The sequence below is a fragment of the Notechis scutatus genome, chromosome 1, assembly GCF_049901735.1.
Source record: "Notechis scutatus isolate UNSWTSFEM ecotype Mainland chromosome 1, rNotScu1.2, whole genome shotgun sequence".
Classification (NCBI taxonomy): domain Eukaryota; kingdom Metazoa; phylum Chordata; class Lepidosauria; order Squamata; family Elapidae; genus Notechis; species Notechis scutatus.
In genome coordinates this window covers 135,372,847-135,385,038 of record NC_142009.1, presented here as the reverse complement: position 1 = coordinate 135,385,038, position 12,192 = coordinate 135,372,847, and the positions used below count along the sequence as shown (strand labels likewise).

General features: G+C 38.3%; 1 protein-coding gene and 1 long non-coding RNA gene across 5 annotated transcripts in view; one reads left to right on the top strand and one right to left on the bottom strand.

The window, feature by feature from the left end:
• The window catches only part of LOC148133010 (uncharacterized), a 39,867-nt gene that overhangs the window by 16,542 nt on the left and 11,133 nt on the right, over nucleotides 1-12,192 (bottom strand). The window contains exons 3-4 of one of the 2 annotated variants that reach the window (XR_015745885.1): nucleotides 9,756-9,808; nucleotides 8,217-8,607 (exon numbers count right to left, since the gene is read on the bottom strand). This is a non-coding gene — a long non-coding RNA (uncharacterized LOC148133010). Of the gene's footprint in view, nucleotides 1-8,216; nucleotides 8,608-9,755; nucleotides 9,809-12,192 lie in introns of those variants that run through there. The other variant, XR_015745886.1, reaches the window with a different exon arrangement.
• LOC148133009 (uncharacterized) overlaps nucleotides 5,202-12,192 on the top strand; it is a 92,823-nt gene continuing 85,832 nt past the window's right edge. For 2 of the 3 annotated variants that reach the window (XR_015745882.1, XM_087946769.1), the window contains exons 1-2: nucleotides 5,202-5,767; nucleotides 5,973-6,064. Coding sequence is in view for 1 of the 3 variants with exons in the window: in XM_087946769.1 (XP_087802895.1) it covers nucleotides 5,758-5,767; nucleotides 5,973-6,064 (102 nt within the window). In the remaining 2 variants the exon portion in view is untranslated. Of the gene's footprint in view, nucleotides 6,065-12,192 lie in introns of all 3 variants that reach the window. The other variant, XR_015745878.1, reaches the window with a different exon arrangement.

Sequence of the window (12,192 nt, the reverse complement as noted above, 5' to 3'; positions counted from 1 at the left end):
TCCAGTGATTCTTTTCCCGTTGCTGAGTTAATGCTTTATCCACCTATCCTTCAGTTGGCAGAAAACTATCCCACCATGAAATCAGCCATCCCCTGTCGCTTTTTCGTTGGTTCCTAATTACATCAGTCACCTAATTTCCCTCCAAGTTAATCACTGACAAATCCAAGAAAATGTTATTTATGTTTATTGGTTTGCTAGCAGAATGACTGTAAGCCAAACAACATCAAAGATCAGTGGAAATTGCAAAATTTGAAAGCCAGTTACAAATCCAGCTGGTGGTGATGCTGTCTATCCCACATTTTTATTTATTTTTACTTTTAGTAAATAACTAAAAAAAATTATTTACTTTTAGTTCTTTAGTTATTTGCCTGTATGGTAGGTTGCCCTCTTCTCCCAATTGTGGATATGATGTATGGCAACTTCACTTGTCTTTTGATTGTTCCTACAGTTAGGAGTTGGGATCAGTCTAGCTTCTATTGGCTACATTAGATCAGGTGGCACATCATCCTTTCATCCTAGCCTTTCATGGCTACTTAAACTTGGACTACTGGAGAGTATTTTAGTATTTATTTGATTTGTCAATTGCTTACAAGATACAGGTATAAGAATAAATATAGTTTTGAATACATGAGATAGATACTTATAAGAAAAATAAAAAACAATAGGACAGGGACGGTAGGCACGATTGGTGCACTTATGCACACCCCCTACAGGCCTCTTAGGAAGGGGGTGAGGTCAATAGTAGACAGTCTAAGGTTAAAGTTTTTGGGGTTTGGGGAAGAAACCACAGAGTCAGGTAGAGTATTCCAAACATTGGCCACTCTGTTGCTAAAGTCGTATTTTCTGCAGTAAGGTTTGGTGTGGTTTACCTTGAATTTGTATCTATTATGTGCTCTTGTATTGTTATGATTGAAGCTGAAGTATTCATTTGCAGATAGGACATTGCAATGTATGATTTTATATACTATATTTTCTTATATGTACCCATTTCATGTATTCACAACTATGTATACACTTATACTTATTATCTTGTAAACAATTGGCAAATCAAATAAATAAATAAATTTAGATCGGACCGGAGGCGGCATAGTTCTAGGTTTTCTAGGTCTAGAGTTTCAAGTCTGGTGGTATAAGGTATTCTGCAATGAGTAGAGGAGCGGAGAACTCTTCTTGTGAAATATTTCTAGACTTTTTCAATTGTGTTAATATCAGATACATGATATGGGTTCCAGACTAATGAGCTGTATTCAAGTATAGGTCTAGCAAATGTTTTGTATGTTCTAGTTAGTAGTGTGATATTACCAGAGAAGAAGCTACGTAGGATTAGATTAACAACTCTTAATGCCTTTTTGGCTATGTAGTTACAGTGGGCTTTAGCACTTAGATCATTTGAGATGAGTATTCCAAGGTCCTTGACAAAGTTTGGATCCTCAACAAGGTTGAGCATCCAACTTATATTGGCCCTTACTATTTTTGTCTTAGGGTTTCCATGGACTCCTTTAATACATAGTTTAGCTCTTGTAAGAATACTGGTCTTATGTTGTTCAGCAAGTTGATTTAACTTGGGGGAAAGCAGGTTTATGCCAGCATTGTATGGCTAGTTCTGTCACCACATTGCAGGGTTTCTACTGCCCCAGTTCCCAAGAGATTTTTTTTGGGTGGCTATGTTTTACTCTTTAATCACTTTGGCATTGCAGCAGTGACATTACATCTACTTCATTCCAACTTCATTAACACAATTGAGAAAGTCCAGAAATATTTCACAAGAAGAGTTCTCCACTCTTCTACTCGTTGTAGAATACCTTATGCCACCAGACTTGAAATTCTAGAACTAGAAAACCTTGAATTACGCCGTCTTCGGTCTGACTTAAGCATGGTATATAAAATCATACATTGCAATGTCCTACCTGTCAATGAATACTTCAGCTTCAACCATAACAACACAAGAGCACACAATAGATACAAACTCAAAGTAAACCGCACCAAACTTGATTGCAGGAAATACGACTTCAGCAATAGAGTGGTCAATGTCTGGAATACTCTACCCGACTCTGTAGTCTCTTCCCCAAACCCCAAAAACTTTAACCTTAGACTGTCTACTATTGACCTCACCCCTTTCCTAAGAGGTCTGTAGGGAGCGTGCATAAGCGCACCAACATGCCTACCGTCCCTGTCCTATTGTTTCTCTTATTCTTTTATTTTTCTTATATGTACCCATTTCATGTATTCACAACTATGTATACACTTATACTTATTATCTTGTAAACAATTGGCAAATCAAATAAATAAATAAATAAATAAAATAAATAACTTGGGTGCTGTTGACCACAAGGTCAGAATGGGCTCCTTGGTTACTTAGTGCCAGCTGATATCACCAGTCAAAGATAGAGATTGCTGATTATCATTACTACTTGCTTCGTCCTGTGCTCCTCCACTGTGCCTGTTATCTCTTAACCAGGCTATTTTTAAACAAGGGTTTAGCATTCTTCCCAAAACAGGCTAGAGGCACATTCAGAAATAGCCGAGGTGACAAATCATAAGCATGGAGGAACTGCATCTGCAATGTGTAAAATATGCACCTTGACAGACAGCTGAACTCCTGTTCTAAGGATCCACCCACATTGGTAGATGGTTTCCTGCTGGCAGGTGGGACAAGAAATTAAGCCTTCATCTTTCATTTTGCCCATAAGAGGTGTATAAGGACAGCCCCTTTGCTAATTCCATTGCTTTGCTTGTTACTGTGTGATAAGCAGTGGGGAAGCAAATCTTATGCATCAGCAGAGTGTTCTGACAACCAAAAGACTGATACTAGAGAGACATTCCCTGAAGATGGGCTGCAACATAAGTCCAAAAGTCCGGAAGACAAAAACTCTGGTCCCAGTGACCTACCAGATTGGATCCTGCAACAATATCCTGGGACATGTATATTCACCTTCATTCATTGATGCTAGTGATGAATCATGTTTGCATTTAATTGCAAGAATAGGCTGAAATGTGGAAGCAGACAATTAAAACAGGTAGACTGCATGGCTTCAATATTCCCCCATGTATTTTTTTGATGGGTTTTGATGAAATATTCTGGAGGAGCGGAAATTATGAACATGCTATTATATAACTATAGAGTTGGCCCAACAAGAGAATTTTTTTAATATGCATTTTTAGAATTTTGATAATGGCCAGTCTTCTCTTACTTGTTTACTGGTTTGTTTGTTTTATTTTTTTTTAAATCAAATATATTTTTCTGGGGATTGTACGTAATCCAGTGGAATCATCCTCTACTAACTTGAAGTGGGTAAGAGACAACTATTAGTGTATAGTAATCACATCAGAGAAAGGAATTCCCATTGGAAACCCAATGAAACTATTTTAACACCTCCCCTCCTTCCCCTACAGGCCTGCTGCAAAATGTTTCAAAAGAAGAAGACAAAAATAAATCTCGCTTCCAGTTTTCTCTTTCATGGAATGAATTTTATTTTCCTCCCTTCTGATTTTTTTTTGTACATTGGGAAATGTCACTTATGCAACCATTTGGTGGAGGCTTTAAAAAAATAAAGATGAAAGGTGTATAAGAATTGGCAGACCATAAAAAATGCATGCTCCTTTGTTAGGCAGTTCACTTTAACAGACGGATTCTGTTCTTGAGTAATCAGGAAAAGGTCCCATGCCATCTGCTAGGATTCCAATGAACTTTTGTGAAGTCAATTGCATTTCTGGGTGAATACATTCCACTGAGGTAAAGAGAAATGTGCTTGGCAAAGTCTCTGTGTGGTGTGTGTGTGTGTGTGTGTGTGTGTGTGTGTGTGTGTGTGTCTTTCTGTCTGTCTGTGTGTCTGTGAACACTTGTGTGTGATGATAAAATATTTGCTATATTTTCTCCCAAATTCTTAAATTGATTAAGATTTTGAATACAATTTTGTATTATGTAACTAATTATATACATACGTACAGGGGTGGGATTCAAATGTTTAACAACCGGTTCTGTGGGTGTGGCTTAGGTGGTGGGCGTGGCTTGGTGGTCATGTGACTGGGTGGGTGTGGCCAACTCAGTATCACTCACATCAAGGCACATATCTTCTCACCTGGCCTCTCATGACTGTGGGGATGCTGCAAAAGTCGTAAGTGTGAAAAATGGTCATAAGTCACTTTTTTCAGTGCCATTGTAACTTTAAATGGTCACTCCACACAAGCAAAATACCAGCAAAGGAGGGGAAAAAAACTCCAGAGAAGTTCCTGAGGCAGGAAGTCTAGTCCTGCCAATAATGTAATAAGGGTTAACAGAAAGGCAGGTTCTGTAAGCAACACCAGAATGTTTCCTTTCTGCCTTCCTTACAGGATTAGGCCAGTAATTTCTTACAACAACCGGTTCTCTGAACTGCTTAGAATGTTAACAACCGGTTCTATGGAATAGGTGCGGACTGGTAGAATCCCACCCCTGCATATGTACGTATGTATGTATGTGTATGTATGTATGTATGTATGTATGTATGTATGTATGTATGTATGTATGTATATGTCAGTTGTCTAATCCAGAGGCCCAGTGGGGAAAAAAATCAGCTACAAAGTTAAGGCTAGCCTGAGAGTCACTGGAGACTTCGGTTACACCTTTAGTTCTTAGTCTATGTTGTATTTCGAGAAATTACTATGCAACAGAAGAAACAAAACCATTGAAGAGTCCTTCTAAGGTCATCAAAACAACTTTATCTTGCCAATAATATATATAGCTTGTATAGAGACCAATACTTCTGATATTTAAATCCTGCTACTGTAGCTGTATGCTTTATTCATTAGGACTTTACAATGCTTCATTTCAAAACTTGAAATCAAATTTCCCAATTAAATTGATAAATTAATGTGATACACTGAAATGGATCACTTCGTTTTATGAAGTGATTCTAATCTAATCTATTTGAAGATTCAACGGACTTTTTAAAAGTCCACACATGTACGTTATCCAAATGATTCTTCAGATCAAGCTAATTCAATGATTTTCTTTATTAATTCAGACCACACTGATTCAAATCAAAGTCTCATCAAATTGCACATTTAAATTGTCTCTAAGCTAATTTACTCCTTCATTTTATTCCTTATCTTAGGAAATCTACTATTTCTTATCTCTCTGAACACTTCTGCAAAATATAGATATAGGAACCTGTCTCAGAGAGCAGTTGGGATGCTGAATGAAGATTTACAATTTTCTGCCTATGAAATGTTAATACAACCAGCCAATGTCAGTTAGATCACTATCCTTTTATTTTATTACAAAGATGACACTTCCTGTTATCGGATTGCTGACATAGTCACTAATGCCATGGGCAATAGTAATGCATTCATTATTGGAAGAACATTGCTCGCTCCATAAAGGATGTCTGTGTACTAAATGCCCATGTGGAAAAATCTTCACCAAAAATACTGAGAATTAGGGGAGAAGGATGTTTGGTGTTGTTTTTTTTATTTCGGCATTCCCCTACATCACTGTCAGAAAGTTGTGTCAATGGTATTGTGTATGTGTTGAGTCTTAGGCTCATCGAAAACCTGACCTTGTGTTTTGCAATGCAGGCATTGCAAAACAACTATTGACGTAACTGTAAATGAAGGCAGGTAGTATTGCTAAACATATCACTTTGGTGTGGAATTTACTATTATGTTGCAATTCCGACAAATACATGGAGAATACACTTGGAGAAGGTGGGGATCCACTGTCTAGCATTAACTCTATTATGCAGCTGTATAGAAGTTTGTCAATTTACAGGTCTGGACATGAGAAAAAGTATGGCTTTTGCAAATTTGATTGAGAATAATTTTGCCCACCTTTTCCTATGTGTAGGCTAATGTAGAAACTTAAGTGCAAATTATCTTGAGCATTTCGACTATTTGTATTTGGCAACCCAGCCTTAAACTAATTTCTCACAGGAATCTTTTCATAGTTCTTCTACTGTAGGGCTGAATAAGATGATTGTGAACATTTTTCGCAGATGAAAACTCTGGACCCTATGGGAAGTTGCCATTTTCCCAGCACCCTTATTGCAAAAGAGGGATGAGCCCGAACTATAAGAATTTTTCAAATGTGAGTAAGTCTTCTGATGTATTTCCCCAGCTGCAGAAAATATATTAAGCAATCTGTTCTTTCAGTATAATATCACAGCCTGAATTATATCATGTGGAATACTACAAGATAGACAGCAGCTTTTGCATTTGGTTGACTAATGTTATACTGCAAGTAAAAACCATAGTGATAAATTAACTTTAGGAAATAAATAGAAGTCAAGAACCTGGAAATACAATGGGCTTTAAAACAAATCAGTCAAATTAACCCTTTGCATCCCATCACCTGATCTTATGCTACCACAGGGTGAATATCTGAATTAGCATTGAATTGTTAACATAACAATTTGTTAACATATTTTATTGCCATTATGGCATTTGTGTATTCCGGTTGGTTGCACAGTCAGCCAGATGTTGAGAATGGATTTGGCATTTTTATCTACCTATCACATCATTTTCAAGGACCTGGGATAGCCAGATATTGCTGTTTGTGTGGTGTTAAAAGGTACCATTGCAGGATATAACCTGTTCCCTTTTCAATTGACTGATGTCAATGCTGATGGTGTTCTAAGTGTCAATGCTGAAGGTGTTCCAGATGTTTCCAGATTACTATTGGTATTGTCTTTGCTTTGTTATGCCACAGTTGTTCTATTTCTGTTTGCAGAATCTTTGTGTTTTGTGACCCTTTTTCAAGAGGCAGCTGGACTTTCTTGTTTTTCTTTGAAGATGTTTTACTTCTCATCCAAGAAGCTTCTTCAGCTCTGACTGGATTATGAGGAATGGAAGGGTTTATATTTCTTGCAGACAGCTGGTCATTTGCATTCTTTTAGAGAATCATAGATGCCACTTGGAGGTTTGTCTGTGTTCTCAGAGTCACCTGAGTAGTGCAAAAGGATGTGGATCCTTCTTGAAACTGCTGAAAGGACTGTGTTGTGGAGCTGTGCTTTCCGCAGGATGCTTTCTGCCCTGTGTCCCTTCATTGTTGAACCCAGGCCCAGGCTGGGGATGAGTCTGTGTTGTCTGCATCTCAAACTGAAGCACAAATGGTTCCTGTAGTCTGCAATTTTTCTGGAAACCCATTCATACTCCCACACCATTTGAACGGTGTTCATCCCAAAGTGCATAGCTTAATGTCTATGGAGATTCTTAGTTATCCAGGTCATGGTTGTCTCAAAGGTTTTTTTTTTTCAAAAAGGAACTTCAAAGAAAAAACAAGAAAGTCTAATTGCCTCTTGAAAAAGCACCTTTGGGACAACCATGATGTGGATGACTGAGAATCTCCATAGACATTGTGTTTTGTGAGTTTCTCCATTTTTTTTCTCTTCTCTTCTGCTCTCTCCACATACTGCCACATCTGCTATCCAGATTTTCTTGTCTTTCTTATTGACAATTGTCAGTTCTGGGGTTTTACATGGCAGGTGCTTGTGTAACATTCCAAAATCACAGACCAGTATTATTATTATTATTATTATTATTATTATTATTATTATTATTATTATTATTATTATTTGGATCATTTGGATCAATGGGTTTTTGCCAACTTTGCTAGTCTGTTCTTGCAGCCACCTTGGATACTCTTAGCTAATCAGGAATCCCATCTCTACTTGGCCTTGTAAATGTGTTTATATGGGTCTGCAAATCTGGTTAGGGAATTATAATATTTCTCAAAGTTACAGAAAGCAATTTACACTAAAGTCTAAGGTGAAAGAGAGAAGGGAGACAGAAGACAAATTTATGATAGAAAAATGCAAGGAGGAAAAAAAATCATTCCAGTTATCTCTTGGTTTGCAAGCTCAGATTGGTTGAAAACCAATATTTTATGTCAGCTGTATTCTCAATGTTTCTGCCAGATTATGACATTTGGATTTTAGAGGTATGTTCCAGATTATATGTTCTATTCATGCAGGGAATTAGCTAGATTTCCTGGACCTCAGAATTATCCCATGTCAGATCCAAAATACAGTTGTGGTACTTTGTGTAGAATACACGAAGTAATCAATAACAACAAATAAATAACTTTTAGGGAACTTTATTTGCCTCTTCTCATTGGCATTTCCCTAAAAAAATATTTTAAAAGATGCCAGAATCCTTGGGATAACAGCCTCAAAATATTTACCTTACAAAAATTCTATTCCTTAAGAATTTTCATATTACTGATAAATTTGTTCCAGTGTTGTATTTGTATCGATTTCTAGGCAATCAAGCAGAGCCATTTGTCTGCCCACACAGCAGAGCCACTGTCCTTGGGTTGTTGTTTTTTGTTGTTGTTTTTTAATGGTTTGCATCATTACTTGGAAGGTTGCTGGGACAGCAAATCTCAGTCGAATTAAATATACATCTTTGCATACAGATTTTGCAGCTCCCACATATTGCACTTTTACAGTTCAGGAGAGATGACTGAGCAGATGGGTGAGCAGGCCAGTGGATGTTTGCAATTTTCTGCCAAACCAAAGACATTTTTACTCTCTCAAGGGATGTGTGTATGCACTGATTGAAAGGTTACAGTTTGGTTATTTTTGTATGGAGGGAGGTTGCTTTATTTTCACATTGCTGCGTTCGTGTAACCTAAAAATTTAAACATAAGGTATCACTGAGAAGAGTGGGGGAGGCAAGGGGCAGTGATGTAGCATAGCATCAAGAAGAAAAAGAAAACATTAGGCAGCAAATTTACCTTTTCAAGCAACTGCATAGCCCCTTTTCAGGGTTGGGCTGCTGGGGGTTCGTAGCCCCTAGCTAAGATTCTGTGCAGTTCGTAGAACCCCCCAAATCCCACTCCTGGCTGGCCCCACCCACCCTGCCCCTACTTTCCAGGAGTCCCCACGCAGCCCATTTGGGATGTGGGTAAGTGCAGGGCGTGCACAGAGGCTTGGGGAGGGCGAAAAACGGGCCTCCCGGAAGTTCAGGAAGGCTGGAAATGGGCCTGTTTCCAGCTTCCAGAGAGCCTCCAGAGCCCGGGGAGGCCATTTTCTCTTTCCCGGAGGCTCGAGGAAAGCCTCCAAAGCCCAGGGAGGGCAAAAAGTCTCCCCTGCCCACCATGGCCACGCCCACCCAGCAACCGGGCAGAGAACCCCTTGCTAAAATTTTTGAAGCCCATCCCTGGCCCTTTTAAATAGCCAGAAACAAAAGTGGGGGGGGGTTTCCCCCTACAATTTATGATCTGAATAAAGAACATCACAATGGAAAGTCTAGCAACCACATTGAAGGAAATATGATAGCTGTCAGAATAAAAGTGTGGAAAGGGAACTTCACGAGGACAGTGGTGTCACCCAAGCAGGAAAAGCCCAAAGGGAACATCAGGCCAGCCATAAAACAAACTTGCATAGGAAAAGAAATCAAATAAAAGGTATTAAAGAAGCCCCTTAGACAAAGCCCAAATAATTAATAAAACTATGGAAACAAGAAAAGAAAACCCTTACAAACACAAGACATGCCAAATCAGCAAAACAAACAGACAAAAGACACAAAATATATTGCAAAGGAGACAGACAGGAGATTGCCACAAAACAAATATAAGAAACCATTAAGCTAAAAAAGATTAGGACGAAACCGATAATCCAATCAAACCACCCCGCAAAGTTTGCCTTCTGCACCCCGCGGAGTTTACCCTCCGGCGGAAATGAAGACAACCCCTGACAGGATTTAAAACATTAAGAAATAGAAACACAAGCACACACACACAAAATGAGAAAAAGGTATAAAAATCAGGGACTTACCATACAAAGGTAGCTAGCCCAGGAACGCAGACTTCTTGCTATCTCTCACCTTCCTGAAAAATAAAAACATCCGGCTTTCAAGCAGTTGTCCGTATCCTTGCACCGGAGCTCTCCCAGTGGGAAAATTCGAATCCTCGGAAGAAAGGCATTTTGACAGCCTTTCAACAAAAGCATTCTTTTTTATGTTAAGGCTTACCTGAGGGTAACTTACAATTGATGACTCACTGAGTAAATGGTTCGTGGGTTGTGCTTTTCATTGCTTAGCAGGTTGCAACTCAGAGCATCTTACACAGTGGTGGGATTCAAATGTTCTTACTACCGGTTCTGTCAGCGTGGCTTGGTGGGCATGGCAGGGGAAGGATACCGTAAAATCTCCAGTCAGAGGTGGTATTTGCCGGTTCTCCGAACTACTCAAATTTTCTACTACCGGTTCTCCAGAACTGGTCAGAACCTGCTGAATACCCACCTCTGATCTTACACGTTGGAAGTAAAATGTTAGTCTTTAATATTATCCCCAGCACATAGAGAGAAGAATGCAATCAGGAAGGAAAAACATAAAATTGATTCCAGGACAGATGGTAGCACCTAGCCCAGGTTGTTTAAAATTGTACAGTTACTTAGTAACCTAGTTTGTACTTGGATGGGAGATTATCGGGAAATTCCAAGGCTACAAACTAAACTAGAAAGCGGAGAAAAAGTCCCAGAAGAAGAGAATAACAAATACTTCTAAACTGTTGCAAAGAAAACTATAAACAAATATTCACAAAGTCATCCCAAATTATGCCTGATTGAAATTTTACTTTTATATAAAGAGATAGAGAGAAATTCTTCAAATCAATATTTACTTCGAGAGACTGCTTGGACTAGTCCCTGCAATTTTCTTGGCAAGATTGTTTTGCTCTTGCCTGCTTCCTAGGGCTGAGAGAAAGTGACTGGCCCACCTGCCTTTGTGGCTAAAGTAAGACTAGAACTCATGGCCTCCTCTTTTCTAGTCTAGGTTAAAAGAATGATTTTAGGTTAAAAGAATGAATGACTCATCAAAGTAATTCTGCAATTTTAAAATGCGTTTTAAAAAAACTGAAAAGAGGCACAAGTACACCCAAGAAAATCAGAAACATCCAGATCATAACAGTGGTCTTATATCTTAGTATTAGAGTCCTGTGATGAACCCAAAGCCCTGTTAGTTATAGATTGACAAAACAGGAATGAGGAAGGAATGGTGTTTGCTGTTCTTCCTTTTGTTTTCTCTCATTGTTCAAATTGGTAAAGAAGGATGTTTAAAATAGCTGAAGGGATCCTTCGGTTCTTTGCACCCTTTCAGCATGTAAGGGAGATCTCAAAGTTTTCCAAATTCTTCAAATCCCTGCTGAATTCCCCAAAATGTCTCCTGTTGTAATCTTTCCAGTTTCAGAGTTTTCTGATATGGATAAATAGATAAATGCCCAATTTTGGTAATCACAGTATGTTTTTCTCCCTGGAAAAGGCAGGGTTTCTCTTTTTTTTGCCGTGGGGGTGGATAGGGGAGAGGTTGTTTATTTTGTAAGATGTACAAAAATCCACAATAACGTTGAAAATCACCTTGTCTTAAAGGTTTCCCTCCCCCTTTTTTCTATATATTTTTTAAAAAAACCAATCACTATTATTACTTTTATCTCACTTCCTCCTTGAATGATTATTTAGGCACAGAACACTGTGCATTTACATAGTTGTGTGTTCATTCTACCACAAGAAGAAACACTTCCTGCTGCCATAAGCATGGGAATGTTATTTTTTTTTAAAGGATTAAAAGAGGGAGGGGTCAAATGGTGTTTTTTTAAGACAGGAAAAATAAATAAACAATGTAAGGAGATTTCCCAGTTTCTTTCCCCCACCTTCAAATCTTGAATCAGATTTAAGCCCACTCTCTATATTCATTCTACTTTTATTTCAGGGACAAGGGTGAATTTAAAATGAACTGAATAATACAGCATGCTATTAAGTAAATCAGTTTTATTTGCACATATATTTATTTGCATGAGGAAACCCTAGTTTAAAGGGGTTTCCAAAGAAGATTCTTTTCAAAGTGGAGATTTAAGATTTTAAAGCAACAGGATTCAATTTCAATAGATTTGCGATTCAGTGTCCAATCTGACCAAAGATTCAGTTGCCATGGGGAAGCATCAAATGACTGCAGTCCATTTATTCTTTTGTTAGAAAGGAAAGTGCATAGCAGCATTGATGGGCCTTCGGAGCCTATTAACTCTACAGAGCTTCAGCAAAATAGCATTTTTTTTTCAATTTCCTATATACAGGTCTTTAGGCAGGAGTAGCACGGACGAGGCAAAGAGGGCCCAACAGTCACAAACAGACAGTAGACAAAATCAGCTCAAACCAAAATGCAGAAAATGTCCTACTCCATATAAAAACTGCAATGTTCAGAATATGCTTAGCAAGTAAA